The 21,531-nt window shown below is 42.9% G+C and overlaps 1 protein-coding gene across 4 annotated transcripts in view; it reads left to right on the top strand.

The window, feature by feature from the left end:
* The window catches only part of rbfox2 (RNA binding fox-1 homolog 2), a 30,452-nt gene that overhangs the window by 1,150 nt on the left and 7,771 nt on the right, over nt 1–21,531 (top strand). For 3 of the 4 annotated variants that reach the window (XM_079554197.1, XM_079554198.1, XM_079554199.1), the window contains 5 exons: nt 6,059–6,109; nt 16,882–17,082; nt 17,762–17,926; nt 18,839–18,892; nt 19,013–19,105. In XM_079554197.1, the coding sequence (XP_079410323.1) occupies nt 6,059–6,109; nt 16,882–17,082; nt 17,762–17,926; nt 18,839–18,892; nt 19,013–19,105 (564 nt within the window). Of the gene's footprint in view, nt 1–6,058; nt 6,110–9,720; nt 10,138–16,881; nt 17,083–17,761; nt 17,927–18,838; nt 18,893–19,012; nt 19,106–21,531 lie in introns of those variants that run through there. The other variant, XM_079554200.1, reaches the window with a different exon arrangement.

Below are 21,531 nucleotides of genomic sequence, written 5' to 3'. Positions count from 1 at the left end.
GTTAACCAGTGTAGTGCGGCTGTCATAAGGCTTCCTCTGCAGATTCATGACCCCTTTTTCAACTGAAGTGTTATTTGATGTAACTTCAGGTGTGCCACATTGAGGGCCATGGAGCAGTCATGAACAGTAGTTTATTCATCAAAAATCCCTTTTCCTTAAAGTTCAGGTGAGGAAAAAAGGCCCATCACACAGTGTGACTTTTAACATGCAAAATACTCCACACTTGAGTTTTTGTTTTTGTTTATCATGCCCACTTGCTTGATCATTGCAGGGAAAGGAACCCAATAGGTGGCATTTGGCGTAAACAAATATTGGGCTCAGTTTATAGCAAGTCATCAATCTACAACCCACTCATTGTAATTATATTGATTTGCTGGACTGTTTTAATTAACACTATTGCATTTGTTTTACACTGTGCTTGCCTCAGCAATGCAGTGGTTCATTAAACCTCAGCAAGACTCTTCTCGGCAGTCCTGAACTATAGACATTAATATGGTATATTGTGGAGGATGAGAGTCTCCACTGAAGCACTGAAAGCTATTTCTTTGCTGTTGAAAGTGCCCGTAATGGAGGTGGAGTGGCCTATTTGCTCCTGTTTGGAAAACTAAATGAGTGGGGTTTACATGGTTGTGCTGCTGCTGACAGGCAGGCTGAGGAGCGTAATGCACTTTTAAACACACACCCTTGTGTGTGTTTGTGTGTCAGAGTGAAGTGCAGATCAATAGCTTCAGCCTCTAAAATGTATTGAACGTGAGCTGGCTGGACAGTCCGGAAATGAGAGTGGGAGAGGGCCCCTTGCGCCCCCCTCACTGCTGCAGGAACAGATTTGCCCTATCACTGGCTGTAAAGAGGCTTTGTTTTCAGCTAATGGGATCACATCTCAAACTGGAGGGGGCATTCTAACCACACTCTGATCCTTATCTAAGACAGAGGGTTTATGCAACACACATGACGGCAAGAAAGATTAGTGTAAAATGCTCAACACTTGTTTTGATATGTTTTTTTAATATCCAAAAGCTGTTTTAGCTGTTTACTCAAACTCTGATCCACATGTCCAAGAAAGGGGGTGCACTGGGTCATGGGCTTAAATTCCATGGTCAGGGCGTATTGTGGGCTGAATATTTGCAAATATCAAAATATTCATAGAGATATTTAATATATTAGCACAACACAGTCTCCACAAATTACTGTTTTTTCAAATTCAACAAAACAAATCAGGTGCTGATTTAATTCAAGTACTGTCTAGGTGATTTCATTGTTTACATTTAGTGCATTGCAGATGTAAAAGGGGCGATGGGAGTTTGAGTCCTAGTGGTTGGATACTGCACAATGCATTGGTTGGAAAATATAGAAAATTACCTCTTAAATAAAACTCCAGGGGACCGAATGTGGCTCACAAACCATGTATTTGGCATCCATGCTGTTTGAAATAAGCATTTACCAAACCATTGATCTCTTGGGGCATTAAAAACAAGCAGCACATCAGCGACTGTAAATGAATAAAGCTGCATTTGACTCAGTTTAGTCAGTTTCACAAAATTAATTGACTGTATGATGCAATATTCTGTATCTGTCTTGAATATTACAATAACAATATTGTAATATTTTACTAAATTATTCAATGAAGCAGCTTGTTTTCTTTCGTCACATTGTGTCAAAACAAGGCTTAAAAATCAGGCTAGGTGTGAACTATTAAGTTAACCATGTTTTGATTTTATTGCTGATAAAAGACTCTGTGATACTGCCATATGTTGTGGCATCTTGTGATATGGAGGCTGCGTCACCTTTTATTGCGATTAACAATAATTGTGCGATATGTTGTCAGCCTTAGTCTGAATTGCTGTTGACATTTTTCTGCCAACTACATTGGTACCATCCAGCCCCATCTGTATGACAAAACTGACATTTTTAAACTCGGGGGTAAAGGGGGGTGAGGAGCTGGACTGGGAGCGACATCCAGCAAACTGTCTGTGCCGGGACTCAAACCCACTATGCTGAGGTTGGAACAATGTTCCTGTACATGACAGCAGCCTTAACCATTTGACTACCGGCTGCGGAAGGTAAGGTATTTAAGCACTTATTTTGCCCACTTATTCCAAGTTTCCAGGATATTACAAGAAAAAGAAAACATTTCACATGCTCACGTTTGACTTGTTTGAAAGCCTTTGATACATGTGAAGGATGGAATATATTACCACAGACGCACTTTGCATTTAAAACCCCCCTGCCATGGATTAATTCCTTGTCCGTGCCATTACTTCTGAAATGTGCTTTCTGCTGACACCACAGAAGGAGCTGATCTCTGACCTGTAAACGTATCAATACAGTGGGGTGTGGCAGTAGTGCAGAGTAATCCATTTGAAGCACTTGGGTTCAATAATGCGATTTTCCCACTTGGCCATTGACACTGTTGTTTTTCTCATTAGTGTCTCTGCCGTGTCGTCATCGCAGTGCGGGGGTAGAGCAGCTCTGTCAAGGCACATCAGCAAAGTTGAGGCAGAGCAGTAAAGCATGTAGAAATGAGCACCGCGCTGGGGCTATGTATGACTGAAGGCTCCGCTAACACACACAAATAAAATAAGGGAGGAAACTGCATCAAACAAGAAAGTAGTACTCCTTCAATTCAGCTCTTCAGTCGAAACCCCAGCCTCCTTTCACTGACTCGGCTCTGCAGATACTGCATTAGAGCTTAAATACTTGGTTCATTGTAAATTATTATTTTGCCACAAGGGATGTCCTGTGATTCATCACCAAGCACTCATCTTTAGCACGACTCTGATTTGGGGGAATTTTAAGAGACTGTCTACTTCAATATCAATCTGGAATACTGCTGAGCAGCCTATGTTTTGTTGTCACACTATGTAAGAACCGGGCCAGTCTCTAACCTAATAAGGTCTTGCCTGAGGTGACAGTGCGAGGACAAATGACTGGACTGGGACATTAATGTAGGTGGATAACCCCTCTGTATTTTCATCTCAGTTGCTCTGAAATAGAATGAAAACGTCAGCAAGAAAAATGTAGTCCTGCTGAATGCTGAGAGTATTTATTCAGTTTTTGGATGCCTGTTTTTGTGATAAATCACCAGCATTGCTCTGTTGACTGAATTATGTTCGACTGAGCAGGCTCAGGGCTCGTGGCTCTGCTCTGAAGCATGCTTAATGCACTGCTATTCTCCAGATCAATTCCACTTAAGTCGTTTGTCTCACAGACAGTAGATTTTCTGTCACTTGTGCACATTAAGATATTAATAATTTACAAGTGTTGTTACTAATTAGGCTGTCAAATATTCTCATAAAAGATGTCAGGTTTTACAGTGAATTTATACATGTCACCAGATATTTATGGTGCTGATGCTTACTCGGCTACATTTTTTATTCAGGCTCAAGGAATGATTCATCATAATTGAGCCAGAACTATGAGCAGAGGCCAGTCCAACTTACTTTGGCCCTGGGCCGCGTGATGCCGCATGTGTAGGTTTACTGTGGAAAGGGAAATGTAAGTGAAGGATGGAGAGAAAGATAAACGTGAGCAGCTGCCTGTCTGTTATGAGGCTTAACACATAAGTGCTGTGTGGATGAAATGGTTTCACGTCCTCCTGAGTGTGTGGTACAGCCGCCTCTGTAGTTGGGTAAGATAACTGTCAGAGCAGCCAATGTGCTTCCTAATCTCCTCCTCAGATGAAAGGCTGTCCCAAGGCATGATGGGAATAGTCTTGTGACCAAATTAGACACTACTCGCAGACTCCAAACAATCCAATATAAGCGCTACATACCTGTAGTTTTTGGAGAGCACAAATATGCCCTAGGCTACAGGACTCTTAAGAGTCGCTCTTATGCTGTTCTCTTCTCATATCCATTTCAATGCTAACACTTACTTTTTACCATGTTGTATTGTTGTTCACCCATAAAACAGTCATTTATGCTTGTCTGTGAAATCCTTCGTATTCCGTCTCATTCTCAAGAAAGAAATGCTGTGTTTTTCAGCTGATGTCAGTAGATTGTGCCCTCCTCAGAGGAAGTGTGCCTCTATATCCAAATTCATTTTGGGAGGAAAAACGCTGACTTTAGCCTGCTAGGGGCGCATGTGTGAATTTTGGTTTTGTTTCATCTCGAACTTACCATTTCAGTAAAAATCTGAACATTGTGTTAATACAGGTAGATGGCTGCTTTTTTTCTTTAGCAACAAAGGTGTTTTGTGTGCACTAAAATTGAGGCTGAATCTATGTGTCATCCATAATGATTTATTAATTTTTAATATGCAAAATATGAACTTCTAATGCTGAGGTGTCCAAAAAGTGTCATCAGTCTTGTTTGTTCAATTTGAAAGTTTATTAAGTCTGCTGTTAAGCTGGTATTGGTAGTTTAACACACCCCTGCAGATGAATGTGTAATGTAACTATACATCTTTAATTGTGCTTTCCACCACTTCATCTGTCCTTGCCCCTCCTGCTGTACACCATCTGTGGACTTCAAGTCAATTTGTTCATTTCTCAATTGCTCACCCTATCTTTCTTTGCACTTTCTTCCCCTCTTCTTCTTTGAACCGCCCCCTTCACAAAACACCACTCCACCTCCGAAAACAATCCCGTGTGCTTGATTTGTCACCGCTCACAAAGACAACCCAAAAGGTTAAGTCACGATTAACATATCAGTGCGAGATGCCGAATGTTTTGGTTCTTACGTGTGCTGTTAGATAACTGCAGCGAGCGGGCCGTTACACACTCTTCTCATTCCTGCAGATCCTTAAGGAAATTAAACACATGACTGTGCTCATGCATGAGTCATTGTACTCAGCGCCATCTCGTTCTGCTCAGACTATTTCACTGGTTTCTTTCCAGTGTACTCCCTCGCACTCTGGACTCCAGATGTTTCTGCACTGTAGTCCCATGCCTCTCTTTTCCTCACAGGGCCATTAATCTCCCCTCTGGCTCCATTTTGTCTTTTTCAATTCATTTTTTTCTTTGAGGCTTTTAAAAGTGTGGCTCTATACTTTGAGGGAGTTTGGCCTAGCTGAAAAAAAATCAGGTTTATACTTTATTCATGTTATTCAACCCTCTAAGAGGCGATTCATTATTTAGTGCTTCTACCTCTCAAAGCCAGCGCTAAGTACATTTTTGGCTCTGAGATACACTCTCACAAACAGCATTTTTTTAATCAAGATGGCACTTCCTTTTCCTATGATCAAACCGCTCACATTTTGGGACCTTGTGTTTAGTTTTTTTTGGTGAAATGGCCCCATGGGGTTCCCAGTGAGATGGCTACAGTATTAATCATGCGAAGTCAAGCTGTGAAGCGCACAGAGCAAAGTGTTCCCCTTGGGGACAGAGCAGACGTGGGACATTGGTTCCAGATGAAAGGAATATGGGAAGGGGGGCGTAGAGAAAGGGGAGGAGCCCAGTTGTTTTCTAATCTAGTGATATGAAGCCAGGGACAGGCGAATCTGTTTGCCTCATATCAAAGCATGTTGTAATTGCTGTGAAAAGCTCCTTTTTTAATGAAATGAATTTGCATTAATCTGGAACACTGTGTTATAAGCCCTGGAAAAGTCAGCTACAAACATTTTTGGGGGAAATGGGAATATATCCGTCCAATTCCTACCTGGATCCAAACAAAATGAATTTTAACCCTGGTCAGTTGTCCGTGTCGCCACATGTTTGTTATGTCCGCTTCAGAGAGCAGTGAAAGGAATGCGTTGTAGATTTCATCAAGGTGCATGATGCCGTCTCTTACCAATAGACACCCCCCCCCCGACCCATTTGTGATTTAAGAGCGCCGGTGACTCCCGCTATTCCTCTGCATCTTTTCATCTCGTGCTCTTGTGATCTCCCCCCCTCGCCCCCGCTACCATGTCTTAACCAGCTTATAAAGGAGCTGTTGGCTGGAGAACTGCTTGACTTGTAAGATAACAGGAGTGTGTCGGAGTTAATTTGATTAGCGCTGCAGCAGTGTCAAGGCAAATCCAGCAACCCGAAATGTCTGAATAAGGCAAAGAATGAGGCACATTTGTGAGTCTCAACACAGTAGATGGTATTAAGATCTTTTTTTTTTTTTTTTTACAGAACAATGACCCGTTGACCCTTGGTTACCATGGCTACCCTACTCACAGTCAGGTAAGAACATTGTTTTGTGACTTTTATTCACTGCATCCACTCACTAGGGCAGCACGATATGAGAGGAAATGGTGATTTTCGATAGTGGTCTTCAATATTGCAATAACAATATTCAATATTAGTTATTTTAATGTAAATTGTATGTGTAATGTAATGTAAATTAAAAAAAAGCCTTTCTTTGGAGTTTGGATGTTCTCCCCGTGTGTGTAAGTTTCCCCCACCACTAAAAACATGCACCCTCATTCATCCTGGCCTATTGTACGTTTGTAATGAACCCACCGTTGTCCCTCACAAACTCTCTCACATAGACATAATAAATAATAGACACCGTCTCCTCACTCCTCCCAGTTTTACCATAATGACCACGTTCGAGAGGGAATCTATGGCGGATTTACAGACTCCTCCTACCCAGCTCTGACGGAGCATGTTCCGAAAAAGGGCATAAGGGTGGGATCTTCACTGTACACTCGCCCGTCGCGTGATGTGTAGTTTGGTCGTAGCCACGCCATTAGCCCTCATGCTAACGGCCTGTCAATCAAAGTCCGGCCCTCATTAGTATACGGGATTTCTAAAATGTACCTTACGAAAACCAGCCTGGTTTCTTTAATTGTAACTAACCCAGCTTTATCACAGGAGCGATATGTAGCTGTAGAAAGGTCCAAAAAATGAGAAACCAGGCTTTACAGTTGCTTAGAACGTGTGCAAAGAGCAATGCTTTCTATTGGAAAACTAGCTTGTTTCATTAACATGCACACGACCAAAAAGTTATACGGTAAATAAAATGAAATCAAAATGGAACTAAATTTAGAAAAGGCTGCTGCTGCTTTTGGCAGTGTTGGCAAAGTATATGTAAATCCCAACCTGATAGTGATTACATTATGGGTTTCAAACACTATAGTGCGTCATGTAGCATTGTAATAATACAATGTAGGTATGCAGCTCTACCACGTGCTGTTAGTGGTATTTTATTTGCTGAAATGTCTTCTGTCTACTTGACACACTACAGCTTTAGTGGCTCAGTGGAGCTCACGGACCATGAGGTGGGGGTGTAGATTATTATTCATCTTGAAGAAAGCATCCATCCACATTATTCGGCTGCTTCTACACGCTCAAATGACACCAACAAACTGCCTGTTATTTAGAGAATCTACATTTTAATCTCTACAATCTGTTTACCTTTAGTTTGGTATTAGGCGATTGTTCTAATAGGCTGCGGTCTTTTGTGTGGGTAATCCTTAGATCATCCTTCGTTCATCCACTCATCCTCTCATGCTCTACCCATAATCCCCTCTTCCCCGACTCTCTGTTAGCGATGCCCAACCACCCCTGGCTGTTTTATCAGCGCACTATCATTTCAAAGCAGCCCCCTTCCCCACGCCGCCCCCGCCCCCCTGTCTTGCACGCCATTATTTTTTCTTTAGCACTTATTGCCTTTGAGCCAATTAGCCGCCGTTCGTTTCACTGCAGAGACGATGGGGCTCTCAACCACTTCCTTCCTAATGATAATGTTGGTGGAACAATCATAAACACTGCACATATTATTAATGTGAAAATGTAATTCAAGGTCTGCCGCAGTGAATGAAAGAAAAGAAATAAGACGACTACACAGGGCTGCAGAGTGGATCGCAGTCGAAATCCCACCATTTATGCCGGCAAATAAAGCTGCGCGACATGAGAAATGTTCGGTTTTCGATAAGTGTTATGATTATTGCGACATATAGATTTTGCGAATTTTCGTGATATATTGATAATGAAGTAACATTAATTTGCTACTAGGGCAGGGCGATATAGCCTAAAATCTATATTACAATATAGAAAAGAAATATCATGATAACGATATATTTGGTGATATAATGGACAATGGACAAATTACTTCAAAATCCCAGCCATACGCCTCTTTGGAAAATTAATTCAGTGATATATAAATCACAAATATGATCTACTCAAGCAGTTTGCACCATTTCATTTTACTCTTTAAGCACCTGTCCCCATGTTTTACAGTCAGTGTTTATGCTGCTCTGATGGAGCAGAGTGAAACATAAATTATATCGTGTCCACAACGATATAAAAAATTATATCGCGATAACGATATGCGATACCCCTATTTGCTACTGTATTTTACACAGCTCTAGTTGTAAATACCAAATCGCAAAGCTTGTACAAAACCTCGGTTTGGTATCCGGACCCACTCTCGCCTCATGACGACAATCGGGATCCACATAAACAAAACAACTTAGTGTTTAATTTTGATACCGTTTCTAAAAAATCAAATAGTTTACAATTGAAACTCAACATGCTGTTTGTAAAGGATTTTATTAAAATTACATATTGTCAGATTCAAGACCATTATCATATTGCAGTTTTTTACTCATATCTTGCAAACCTGTCCTGGACATGTTTAAAATGTGCTCTGTGAATTGAATTCTGATTGTGAAACCTAAATCTCTAATCGCAGTATTTGTCAGTGGGTTTATTTTGTTCTAAAATGGTGCAGCCCTAATAGGAAGACAATACTGGGCAGTGGAGCTCCCATAGCACAGAGGCGCTAAACTGTCAACAACCGTGTGAGAATGATGTGATCAAAGGAAGAGCCCAGAGAGCAGCACCGAGCTGATGTGTGAACACGGTACAGACACTTTTCAAACTGAGAAACACTAATAAGTAGCTATCTGTCAAAATCCCTGCCAAGTGGTTTCATCTTAATGTTTCCTAATGGCTTTATCCTGGGTCGCAGAGGAAATAAATTGGAAGTAGGTTTAATTGGCGACTGCAGTGAGTGGAAACTGGAAAGTACCAGTGACAGCATATTACCAACTAATTACAGAGAATAGCAAATCTATAAATTAATAATTTACAATGTGTATTATCCGTATTTCGAGAAAACAAAGCCTGTTTATTTAGAAAAAGTAGGATTTTCAAAAAATTGGTTGGACAAAACAGGCTTGTAATTTATTTTTAATTGTCTGTCCCTGTGCTTTAATCATAATGAGAACATGCTTCCAGTGAACAATAAAGCTAGTTAATTCTCCAGTGTGTAGCTCTAATCCTTACATTTTTGATTATATCACATCTCGTTTTATTTTTCCTTCTGGCTCAAGTCTTTTCAGAAATGGCTTTTCAACACATTTGCATTCAGTAATTACCTCTCTGAGTTGTTATTCATGTAATTGTATATATTACAAGTTATTTTCCCCCATTCCTGCACAGAATGCAAATTGCATAGCCACAAACCAAATGGCTTTGTGGGACACTGAATATGAATGATAACGGAGGTGCTGGACCTGATGTTTGACGACGCTTTAGATACATTTTGTTCTGGTGCTGTTAAGACTGTGTTGCTGCCCCCATTAGGCTGCTGTGAGCGAATGCGCGCTGAGCTTGTGTGTGTTGCTCTTTTTGATCTCTTGTTCTGTACTGTCATTTCATAAGATTTGTTTTATTAGTTTAATTCATTTGATCATTTGCTCAGAAATAGACTTATTACATAATGGATGCCTTCCCTAATTCTTAACTGCGCTGCGTGTTTATGTAACACCGTGAATGGTGAGTTTTCACACAGTCTCCCAGCGGTGCGGAGCCCCAGTTAACTCACCTACATGAAGAAGGAGCTCCAGGATGTAGAGAGAGGGACTGCGACACGAGCGCGTCCAAGGGGAGGGGACAGTCTGCAGGTGTGACAGAGCAGAGGGAGGAGTGGAGCTCAGACACGCAGAGATGAGCAGGCAGCGAGGGCACAGCAGCACAGGAGCAGCCAGAGCGAGGCTTGAGTGGGAGACACCGTAAAGAGAGCGAGTGACAGGGGCCGGAGGAGGAGGAGGGCAGACCGACCGAGTGAGCGAGCGAGTGAGCGGGGGCAGAGAGAGGGAGATTTTGAATCTTAGAGACAGACTGAAGAGAGCGGAGCTGCTGAGGTGACACAGACTCGACGGGAGAGAGGGAGAGAGAGAGCGGAGGAGAGCGGAGAGCCCACACTCTGAGTTGTTGCACAGAATACGATGATGGGACTGTACTATCCTTCCGTGTTGTCGGTGAGTGTTAGCGCTCCTCTTTTTCTGATTGTCCGTTGTGTGTGTGTCTGTGTGCGTCACAACTCTCACTGTAAATGAAGCGGCATCTGAGTGCCCAGTGCTGTCACTGAGCATGAAATGTTAATTAACTACTAACAGATGAGGACTCTACTTGACCCCTTTAGTAGAGTGGTCCACTCAGGGCATTTTTGACTACTGTTAGTTGCTGTGAGCTACACAAACAGCAAAACTCCTATTATGACTGGAGATGAAGGGGCGATACAGGCTAAGAGATTGTTTCTGTAAATTAGCCTTTTGTACGTGGTTGTTATTGTTGTTGTGGCATCTGCTCTCCTGCCCAGAGCTACTAGTGCATGCAATGTGAACATTGAAGCCGCCGCTGCCAGAAAGCGCTGTGCCATGTATTATGTATGCTCAGAAGAATCTATGTGAACATACAGTGCGGCGTGTTTTCTGGATGTAGCAGCTTGGTGTGTGCTGTCTCTGCCTGCTTTTAACTCATTTGAGGCAAAAGAGTGGAAGCCCAGGCAGAGAGGGGGAGGAGAGGTATGCCAAAAGTCTTTATTGCCCCAGCAGCTGTCTCCGTACATTGCTGAAAGTCTGTGAGTGAAAGAGACAGGTGTCCGTGGAACAGTTGTCTCTGTTTTTCTTTTTGTTTTTTTTCCTAGTCCCTATCTCTTCCTGCCTTCTGCATCTCCTTTATTCAGCTCACACCTCCTCACAGTAATTTCTGTGTCACACATTTTGCAAACACACTGCTTGAGAGCACAGTAGGCTGCAAAGTTACTGCATGAAGTGTCATGTTTGTATCATTACATTTCATTTGGAGTGAGTCAGGCTCTTTCAGCTGCACCTTGGATTCCTGCTCTCTTTACTGTTTGACCTCTTTTCTCCCTCCTCGCACTCTCCCTGGGGCCCTGGCAGCTGTTATCTCAATGTTTTCCTTTAAGAGCCCCTGGACGAGAGGACGGGGGTTGGGTCAGGGTACACAGAATGGGTGTATGAGATTGGAAATTGATTTCAAAGGTGATGGGACACCCTCCCTGTCAGTTGCCAGGGAAGCCCAGGAAACTGGAATATTGTGTGGATGAAAGTGACAGATAAGCAGAGATCAACACAGTGGAGTTGTCTGCATTCAGGCAATATTACAGGTCAGCTGCCGAGAGCTACTTCAGTGTGACGCAATTTCACAGCATACAGCTGACTGTGCACTTACATATGGGCACGGAGGAGCCCACTGCGTCTTCATTATCTCAACAGAGATGAGGGTAGCACTACGCTGCGCACTCTCCCTATACTTCGGAGTTGAATATGGTGCGAAAGACTCAAAAATACTTTCTCAAGCCCCACCTAAGCATGTGCCCCCAGGCAGGGGAGAGCCTCCTACCTGCTGCGAAACTTTACACAGCGGCACACTTTCATAACTATAACCGGGTTGCAAGGAGCTGCTCCTCCTGCGTTACTGTCCTCCCCCTCTGATCATGTTATTGATTCGTTGCAGGGTTAACAATAATGGTTGTTAGATGATCCCAATGAGCTGTGTTGCCGTAGCAACATGCATGAGTCATTCATTTGTGCAGATTGTTAGACAGTTTGAAGGAAACGTTGATGGGAGAGCCCTGTGGGGTAAGCACCTTGTGAGTGCTGCTTGTGTTCAATGGTTAAATTTCTTGCTGGGGTATCCTAAAACATTTGTATGCATAATGAGTCTGACAGCAGCATCGTATACCAGCTTTGTGTACATTTTAAGTCACAATGGACTTCCAAATAATGAACTGGAGGACTCCAAGCTGCAGAACTAGACAAACTCGCTTCATGGTCATGAAGCGAGGTGTGCTGAATGTTGGGTAAACACATGTTTCTGTATCTGTGTGTCCACCTGCACTTATGTTTGCATTTGCCTTTTAATGAGCAATAATGCAGACAAGACATTTCAGCTGGCTTTTGTGCAGCGTTTGCTTTTTGTTAATTTTGCATTGAAGCTTAGAGGGAACTTTAATAAAGCCAGTTGATGGATAGCAGGGTTGACAGGGATGTCGCGTGTGCTGCTGGCCTGTACATGCATGCACGCCTCTTGTAAACATGCAGTAGGAAAAGGAGTCACCCAGGGTTGCATGCAAGGCAAAGGGGGGTGGCAATGGTCATATGGTCATATGTGACTGAAGCCCTACAAGGAGCATGATTGTGGGTGGACTGGGTTTGACGAGCACTTGTGTTACCCTATAAGGAGATGAGCTGTATGTGGGAGGGAGGGGCTCGGCATACACTGCTATACTGTTGCTATGAAGCCAATAAGATGATTGGCGTTTATGGGGGCGGGACATATGCAAGGGTCCCGTCTGGATTTTATGAAGCGTAAAGAAGCAAAGCCGAGAAAGGGAGAGTGGGAGGAAAAGGGAGCGAGCGCAGCGAGAGGCAGAGGGGAGAAGAGCCGCATGAGGGGGAGGAGAATGGTGAGGGAGGGCTTGATGTAGGATGGAATAATTTAACAAGAGGGTGTCTCCTGGCTCATCACTATGCCACACACGGAGCGAACGCTTCTCCAGCTGTTTCTCGCTTAGATAACACAATACACAAGGACCATAGCCAAAAACAGAAGTACCTCAGTTAATTTGATTGTCGAGCCAAAATATGTGCGACTGTTAACAGGGCAAATCACATTTTCCATCAACTTTGCTGAATGAGGTTATAGTCTAATGGCTCTGGGCCCGCCAAAGTAAGATCCTGAAATGTCATTATTCATGTGAAATGACCCAGCGTTGCCCTAGTTAGCTCTTAGCCACGCTCCTCTCCTCCTACTTGTCTCCTGTACCGTGTAGTGAGACTGCTGCAGACAAGCACATTTTATAACATGCCTCCTCAGACACACTTGCTGCTTGTTAAGTGACCCGAAAGTAAGCTAGCTACAGCTACCACTCTGAGTCACTGGCTTTTGCCTAGCCGACAAATACACTTGCACAAGAATAACGCCTTAACACTAGGAGAGCGTGTGCACAAACATGCACGCAAGACGGGAACACGTTGGCAAGCAAAATGTACACAAACCTGAGTGCTGACACAAATGCACTGCTTACAATTTGTCTACAGGGCAACTCTCAATTGACCAAGTCCCTCCTCTTGCTGCATCTGTGTGCATGAATCCTTTCATCTCCCCCATCTATGTGCATTTATTCGCTGCATGCTTTTATCCATCAAATCACAAAGGCCGCAAGCAGCCGGGGAAACAAGGCTGTAAAAAAGAATCAGGGATGGCAAACCAACACTATTTCTGCAGCTACATGAGCTACTTGACTGCTTTTCAGGTAGAGAGATGCCCGTCGAGTCACTGCAATAACGGATCTGTGCTGAAAAGGCCAATCGTCGAACACAAATAAAAGGTTGTTTTTGGCCCGCGTTCCCGCTTCTATTTCAGGCTGGCAATAGGAACAGCAACAGCCGGGGTTGTCCATTCTCCTGCTATTCTCTAGTCTGTTCCGCTGTGTAAACAACGACTGACATAAAAATGATTTAATCTGCCGAGCACACAGGCAAAATGTACATGCACATGTACACTGCTTTTGAAGACATCCGGGCATGCTTTATCATACAGGCTGCTTTGTTCGATCAAGAAGTTGTAAAGTCTACTTAGTCATGTGCAGTGACTCATTAAAATGGTGAATATATTAAATGCCTAGTAGGAGGGCATTCCTGAACAGTTCTGTATTACACTTATTACAGTACTGTTAGTTTAGTATTATTGTATTATTGTACGCCAGGGCCTCTTGTTTTTTTTTTAAACAACATTGCTTTTTCCCCCTTCGCCAAGTCGCCCCAACCAAGAGATCAGTTTTCTCTTTGTAGAAAGACACTCTGGCTGTTTGTCATCTGGGTTAGCTATTACCTACTTTGACTTGCTCCACCCACTATCCATTTCACCCCTACTGCAGATATAGTGGAAGTACTTAGCTCGTGCCATTCATTTTTTTTTCTGTGGCGGATATTTACTTTTTTTTAGACTTGCTGGAAACTGCTTGCATTATATGATAGAGATATTGAACAACTTTGCTTTCCATGTTGCTTATCTAATTTTGTAGGTGAGGCTGACAGAGGTGCGACTGCATACAGCTACGCCGACGGTCCCTCTGACCATTCATTCACGCACACACATCATTGTATGTGTTTTTAATGGTAGGAGAAACTGAAGTACCCGGAGGAAGCTTACGCAGACACGGGGAGAACAGGCAAACGCCACACAGAAAAGCCCCAGTCCGGGGATCGAACATGAACCTTCTTGCTGTAAAGCATGTGCAGCAACCGCTAATCGCTGTGCCACCGTGCCGCCCTGGTAGGAGAGTAGCAATAGATGACTGTGAAGAGAGGACACAGTGATGTTGCCGCGCAACACCAACTCAAAATGCTCTTCTCTTTTGAATATCACAATCACCAGGCCAAATGAACAAAAACTAGTACAAGTATACTTAGCAAACACAAAAACTAGTACAAGTGTCAGCATATGTTTATAAATGCTTTTCCTATTCTCGTCTGTATGACCTGTAACAAAAAGTAACCCAGAATCTTTAATCTTACTAATATACATAACAATTTTCCTTTTGTGAAGAAAATTTTTAGTTTGCAGCTCCCTGTGTATGATCATCATACCTGTTCTCGGGTTACTGCTGTTGACATGTTGTGACTGTGAACACGGGACAAAGTTCTCCCCAGTGTTATCTGTATATGCTGCTATGTCATAATATCGATGTGATCCATGTCAGCCGCGCACCTCTCGCTGTTCGGCCGAGTGAAGGGGCTTGGTTTCTGTGTCACAGGTGTGGCGTTCAGAAAGGTCAAAAGCTGGAAGACAGATGGCACAGTCGTAGACTCTGAAGCGCACCCTCCCACACTTTTAGCACTCCCAAAGGGACAGGGATCTATTGTGCAACTCCGATGGGCATTGCTGCGGCCTGTCACTTACGCACCTAGCGTCAGTGCAGCCAAACAGATGTCTAGTAAGCAATGGAGCCTTTAGGTTACTGCACTCGAGTGGAAAAAGACAACAAGTATTACTTTCCCTGATGAAACATTAGTACTCAGCTCATCATTAAGCCATTCTCCATTATTACTACTAACAATTATATGGAATGTGATAATGATAGTAATTGTAATTGGAATCAGGGGAAGGCTGCAGCGTGGGCGGCTGATATGCCAATATAAAATTAAATGCATCTATTGAATCATGATTGAATCATATCACAGCTTTTCCACCTCTTAGATTTGTAATTTTCCATCTAACTTTTTTGTCAAAATTGACTTACTCACATATTCTTGTTCCAGGGCCCCTGTCTGCACATTTTATTTAATGCTTTTGTATATTTTGATGCATTTTTCGAGGTTCATATGAACAAAAACATCTGGTCAAATCTTCAAACCTGAATATCTAAGAACTATTCAGAACACAGATAGAATCTTAATGGGCCGTTTTGTTTACTGCAGCTCTATGATCAACACACAACATGCCGTGTGCTATTCTCCACCCACTCTTCTTATTGGCTTCTTTCGCGTTAGGGCTGTCAAAATTAACGCTTTAACTAATGAGTAATCAAAAAATAATGAGTGCATTAATCGGGGATTAATCATAAATGAATCACATACGTTTTGGCCAATCACACTCCAGTATCTCAAGCACAAATGCAGAGCATGTCATCACTGCCCAGTTCAGTACAACCACAATAGATTACACTGTGAAGGGCCCGGAGAGTTTTATGTAGGTCTGATATTAATGAACATAATTATTACTGTAAAAAATACAATAGATTACTGTGACTATTCATTATGGTTATTCAAATTTCAAGTGAGATTAATCCGATTGAAAAAAATGTATTGATTGACAGTGCTAGAGTGAGAGGCAGTTTTAACCTATTGTTGTGTAGTGTGTACTCTCAGCAGAAGCAGATAGCTTTAGATACTTTGCAAACACAATATAAATCCATTAAATGTACATTAATGGGGATAACATTTATTTTTGATATCACCACTACCATAGCTGGTTGCAAAATACTTAAGTAGTAATTGAGTGTCCCTCCACACCAGTAAAGATTTGACTGGTCAGTTTATCTGTTAGTTATGGCCATGTCTCTTGCATCAGTCAGCACCTTTTATCATCCATCCCCCCTTTCCCTCTCCATCCCTGCTGTCTCCTGCTGCTCTCTATTACCATTTAGGGTAGCCATGCCCTGCTGCCAACTGCGAGGAATGTACGCGTGCGTGCCATTGCTTGAGTCGTGCTCCACCATGTGTTTGTGGGAGCTCTTATTGTTTTGTTTCTCCTACGCTCCATTTATAAATCATTTCTGGGGGTAATAATGATGCTGGAATACTTGGGCATGCTGTCTTGGTAACAGTTGGTCCTTGCGTGCTTTTGGGTGCGTGGGCATTTGTGTGTCAAAGGTGGTTCGTGCGCAGAGGCGTGAGTGTGCGTGGGCGTTAGAGACTTAACTGTTATACCAAACATAGTGCACGGAAGCATCTGACCCTCAATAATAGATATGGACGCGGTGAATGTTTAATGGTTGGGGGGAGGACCCTGTCAATAATATCACATTGACACACACATGTATATTGCATTGTGGAAATCTAATATCAATGCGAGTGTGGCTTTCAACTCATGGGAAAATGGTCCGTGAGTGGTTAGGTGATGCTCCCTGTAAAAGATACTGTGGACTTTAGCCAGCCAGTGACTTGGCTTCTCTTGCTTTTTTCCTCCAACAGGGCTCTCAGGATAGTGCTGGTGGTCAGGAGGGACTCGTGCCTCCTCCCTTCTCTGCCTTCCCTCCACCCCCGCCTCCGCCCCCCCAGAACGGCCTGACGCTGGATTACGGAGGCAGCCTGTACGCGGCAGGGGCAGTGCAGGGCCCCGTGGAGGCCGGCGGAGCGGCCAACAGCGCCAACGCCAACAGTCTCGGTGCCCAAGTGAGTATCAGCCGCTTCCTCGGAGCAGCACAGCCCACAGCGCGTCCACCCCTCGGTCTCCATGCACTGTGAAAGCACACGAGTCATTCAGTAAACACAGGCACATGGAGTCTCTGGTCTCAAGATACTTCTCCTGTCAAACAAAGGGAGAAAACCGACTGGTAAGGGCCAGTGTCAAGAGCTGGGAAAAACGTTATGTGCAGCGGAGTGAACTGTTCAGTATTACAAGTCAAAAATCCTCCAGTTGTCATAATCTTTTCTGCTACTGTAATATTGTTAGTCAATCCAAATTTCTAAAGGGATTATGTCTTTGCTTGGATGTTTGTTTTTCTGTCAGAAAAGGGTGAGCAATGCCAGCGAAGATGAACATTACCATATATTCTAATTTCTTCTGAGACATCACATATAACTCTCTTATATGTAACAGAGTATAGGATCAGAAAACTCCTGCTGATTCCTTTATTCTTTTTAGCATAGTGTGATCTGAATTGATTCCAAAAAATGAAATCATTGAAAAGCCATAGTCGCTTCTTGTTAGTTAAACTTGCAGTATATTAACTTGTCATTGGCGGCAGTAATCCTGACAAATTTCCTGTATGCAAATATTTACCACACACTCGTGACTTACTCCATTTGTTTCCCCCTCTCCTTTGCCACTCTGCTGTCTCTGTCCCAACAGCCAGATGGGTCTTCCCAGATTGACGGTCAGTCAGGGGTCGGCTCAGGCGGCGGAGGAGGAGGCAGCATCGGAGATGAGTCAGATGCTAAAGGGACCCCCAAACGCCTCCACGTCTCTAATATCCCCTTCCGCTTCCGGGACCCCGACCTGCGGCAGATGTTCGGGGTCTGTACGGGCTTCAAGCTCTCATCATTCTCTCATAGATTTGACTTTGAAATCAAAGTTACAATAGGGGATACTGTGGATGTTTTAAGGTTTATGTGTTGTGTCTAAAATAAAGCAAAACATTTAATCAAACCTCCCCACTATAAAGCAGCTGGATGTCACTATGTCAAATTTTAGTGCTACAATTCTCGTGAGACGATTGTTGAAATTGTGTGAAGTCTTTTATTCTGTTTGGTTCACTCTGTCCCAAAAAAACAAAAGTGTGAAATTTAAAAAAACATTGCCCCAGCATAGCATTTTTAGAGTGTACCTTTTATTTAAGTAAGTCCAGTTTGATTTCCTTTACAGTTTTTCAATTATCATAACACCTATAATGACATGATAACGATTATAAATGTAACCACTGTTGACAATGCTGTTAAGTGATGAGGTGTTCCTAACATTATACCATGAAGTTGTTAATGTGTTAGAGCTACAACGTTTAGACTTACGTTGGTCTTGTTTATTAAACTTGAAGCAATGCTTTGTCAATGACTTACGGAAGCTTTATTAGAAATTGGGAATAACTACATTAAACCCATTACTAAAGTGGCACTTGATCAGGTAATACTTGTTAGTCTAAATTTAGGATGAAAACAGTTGTGGTTTGTATCCTCTAATAACAGTCGCCTGGCTCTCTGAAGTAGTAAGGTGTGAGGATTTGGTGTAATGCGGGACTGTTACATAAGCTATGTTTTTTTAAGTGTGGTGCAGAGAAAAGAACAGAGGCAAGCAAGATATGGTGGAAGAAAAGGCTAGCAGCATTGGCCGCGTGCCAGCTGCTCATGCTTGAACAGTGCTGACACCCCGTGGCAAAAGGCACTGCACGGCTCCTCCTCCTGCAGATTCTCATTTTCCTCTCTTGTTTTTCAGCAATTTGGAAAAATCCTTGATGTCGAGATCATTTTCAACGAGAGGGGATCCAAGGTAGGACCGTGAAGTCACGTATTACTGACAGAAATGAGCTCAGCAGCAGTTTCTCCAACCAACCTCCCTTTTGTTTCTTTTTTCTCCTCCTCCATTTTCTCTGCCCCTCCACACTCGCAGGGCTTCGGCTTTGTGACGTTTGAATCGAGTGGTGACGCGGAGAGAGCCCGAGAGAAGCTCCACGGCACACTGGTGGAAGGGCGTAAAATCGAGGTATCTCCCAACCCTTGCCCCCTCCCCCCCCCTCCTCCTTTCTGCAATAGCAAAAACATATTCCTGTGTTTCCCCCCATGTCCGACAATAAAGATGAGTTTGTCACGGTGGGTTTTGTGCCCAGAAGTTTTTGTCCCGGGTGACTGTATCTGTATGTCGAACTTTAACCCCCTTTGGCTTCAATCTGGCATGGTGCAATGCACACACAGACGCCTCTTTCGGATTGGCACTTTCTGTCGATGTTTATGCCGATGTTGTTCCGTGCTGTGGTTGTCCTGGGCTGTTTGTTGCACTCTGATCTTGTAGCTATGTGGTTTGCAAAGCATGCTGGGTAGAGGGAAGGGGGGGAGGCTTCATGAATGGCATGGCCGGTTGGTCCTTGTTGCTGATTCTTTAAACTGCTTCTGTCTCAGCATGTAGGACATTATTTTCCGTTTGTTTTTGCTCTCTCTTGCCTCCCTTTTCTCATCACCTCTATTACCATCACTTCTATCATTGCAACGAGTGGTATTTGTTTTGGTTTACGGTTGTGTGGACAGCCAGCCTCTTTTCGCTAGCTCTCAACAGCGACGGTAAGAGGCTACTGTATGTTGCATGGACAAGAGCTTGAGATCAGATGTTGACTATTTCCTAAAATCTAACACTGTGCCTCTGGGTAGTGACTCTTGATATGTGATGTGATTAGAGATTTGATGCATGACGAGAAGAAATTTGTCAGGGGCAGTTTGAAGGAATGAGACTGCCGTGAGAAGTGTGGTGTTTATGAAGACGCTCTCAAAGCGGGTTGCTGATAAGTTCACCATTGCAATATGAATGAAAATGTTTTACACACGTGCTTGCATCTATCACTCCTGGAAAAAAAAAAAATTAAACGACACCAAATCTCATGGAAGTGCATTTTGTTGTGACTTTTTCATTTTGTCAGCATGAGCTCCGGGATTACTTGCAAATGGCTATTGTTGGGGGGGACAAAATACGATTTTCTTTTGCCATTTGCTCTGATCTGCCTTTTTTATTAATTTTTTTATTTTGTTACTTGCTACTGAAGCTCCTTTTGCATGGTATGGAATGTCCTGCACTCTTCTGTCTGTGTGTGGGTGTGCTGGAATAAAAATACGGAGGGCAAAAAGAGAGAATGAGGAGAAGAGAATGCAATAGAAACAGCAGCTCTCAATCCCTATTCCTGTTTTTTTTCTATCATCTCTCTCCATCATATTCACCTGGCCAGTCTGTCTGTCCTCCTGTCCCAGTTTGTCCCATGTGCACCTGCATCAGTCGTCCTCCTGTGATGTCCATCCTTGCCATATCTGTCACTCTAGTCCTATGACAGTCAGTTTACCTAAAATGATAGTGAGATTGATGTTTAGAGGCTAATCAAAGAGGAAATATAAGTGGCTCCTAAATAAGATTTTGTGATTTTCTGTTCATCTCCTTGCTACTTCACGACACCCGACTGTTTGTTGTTGGTTTTTAATAGTACAGGCATTTTTCACAATATTGAAAATTGTAGTCGACATATGACTATTACATCTATGGCTCTTCAGTGGGGTGGGGTTGCTCTTCATACCTCGTTTTTCTTTTAAGTTAGTTTTTTTTTTTCCTTTTTTTTTTGGTTCATCATTTATTTCTTGCATATATTTTTCTCTATTACCCTGATGATTTTGTATGTTGTTGTTGTCAGTCTCCACGGTAACTGCTCGCGTGTCCTCACGCCGTATTCCTGGCAACGGTAAGTTGTGTACACATGGCATCATCTTTGAATGACCCCTCCCCCACCTCATCCGTCCAAATGAAATTAAATGCACCTAACCCAAATGAGGGTCTCCTGCTGCGGGAGCTTGATTGACTGAATGATAGAATCGAATTGGCTAATTCTGTGATTCACTGGGGAGGAGGTGAATGAAATGATAACTACATTAGTCATTGACCGCATGGCATTATAAGGCCTCTTACTGTGTAACTGAATGTATTGCATCTATCTGCAAATGTAACAATTTTTACTACCACTTCTTATGCATTCATTCCAATCACCTCTCTAACTTACTGCATTCAGCATTTAAAAAGAGCTGTATATCCTGCATGGTTTACTCTTTCTCGTCATCTGTATGACGTCATGTAGTACTATGTCATTTATGTCATGTGTCAGCCAATAGCTGCATTTCTGCACCTTAGTGGGACAGCATGCTGCGCATGAGATCCGTTAGCTGCACAGGCCAGAACAGTATGGGTGTGCATTTAGGATCATAGCAGGTCTTTAACTGCAGGTGATAGTGGTTGTAACAGCCTCAATATTTTAACGGATACAAAAAGCAGCTTATTGCAAGGACAAGGAGATCCATGTGTGAAATGTCACAAAGAAGAAAAGAATGATGGTGTACAATGTGGTAGAATAATTCATTGAATTATTAGGGTTTTTTTTTCATTTT

This window comes from Gobius niger (genome assembly GCF_951799975.1).
Source record: "Gobius niger genome assembly, chromosome: 3".
NCBI lineage: Eukaryota > Metazoa > Chordata > Actinopteri > Gobiiformes > Gobiidae > Gobius > Gobius niger.
The sequence above is the reverse complement of the archived record's forward strand: the minus strand, read 5'-3'. Positions and strand labels throughout refer to the sequence as shown.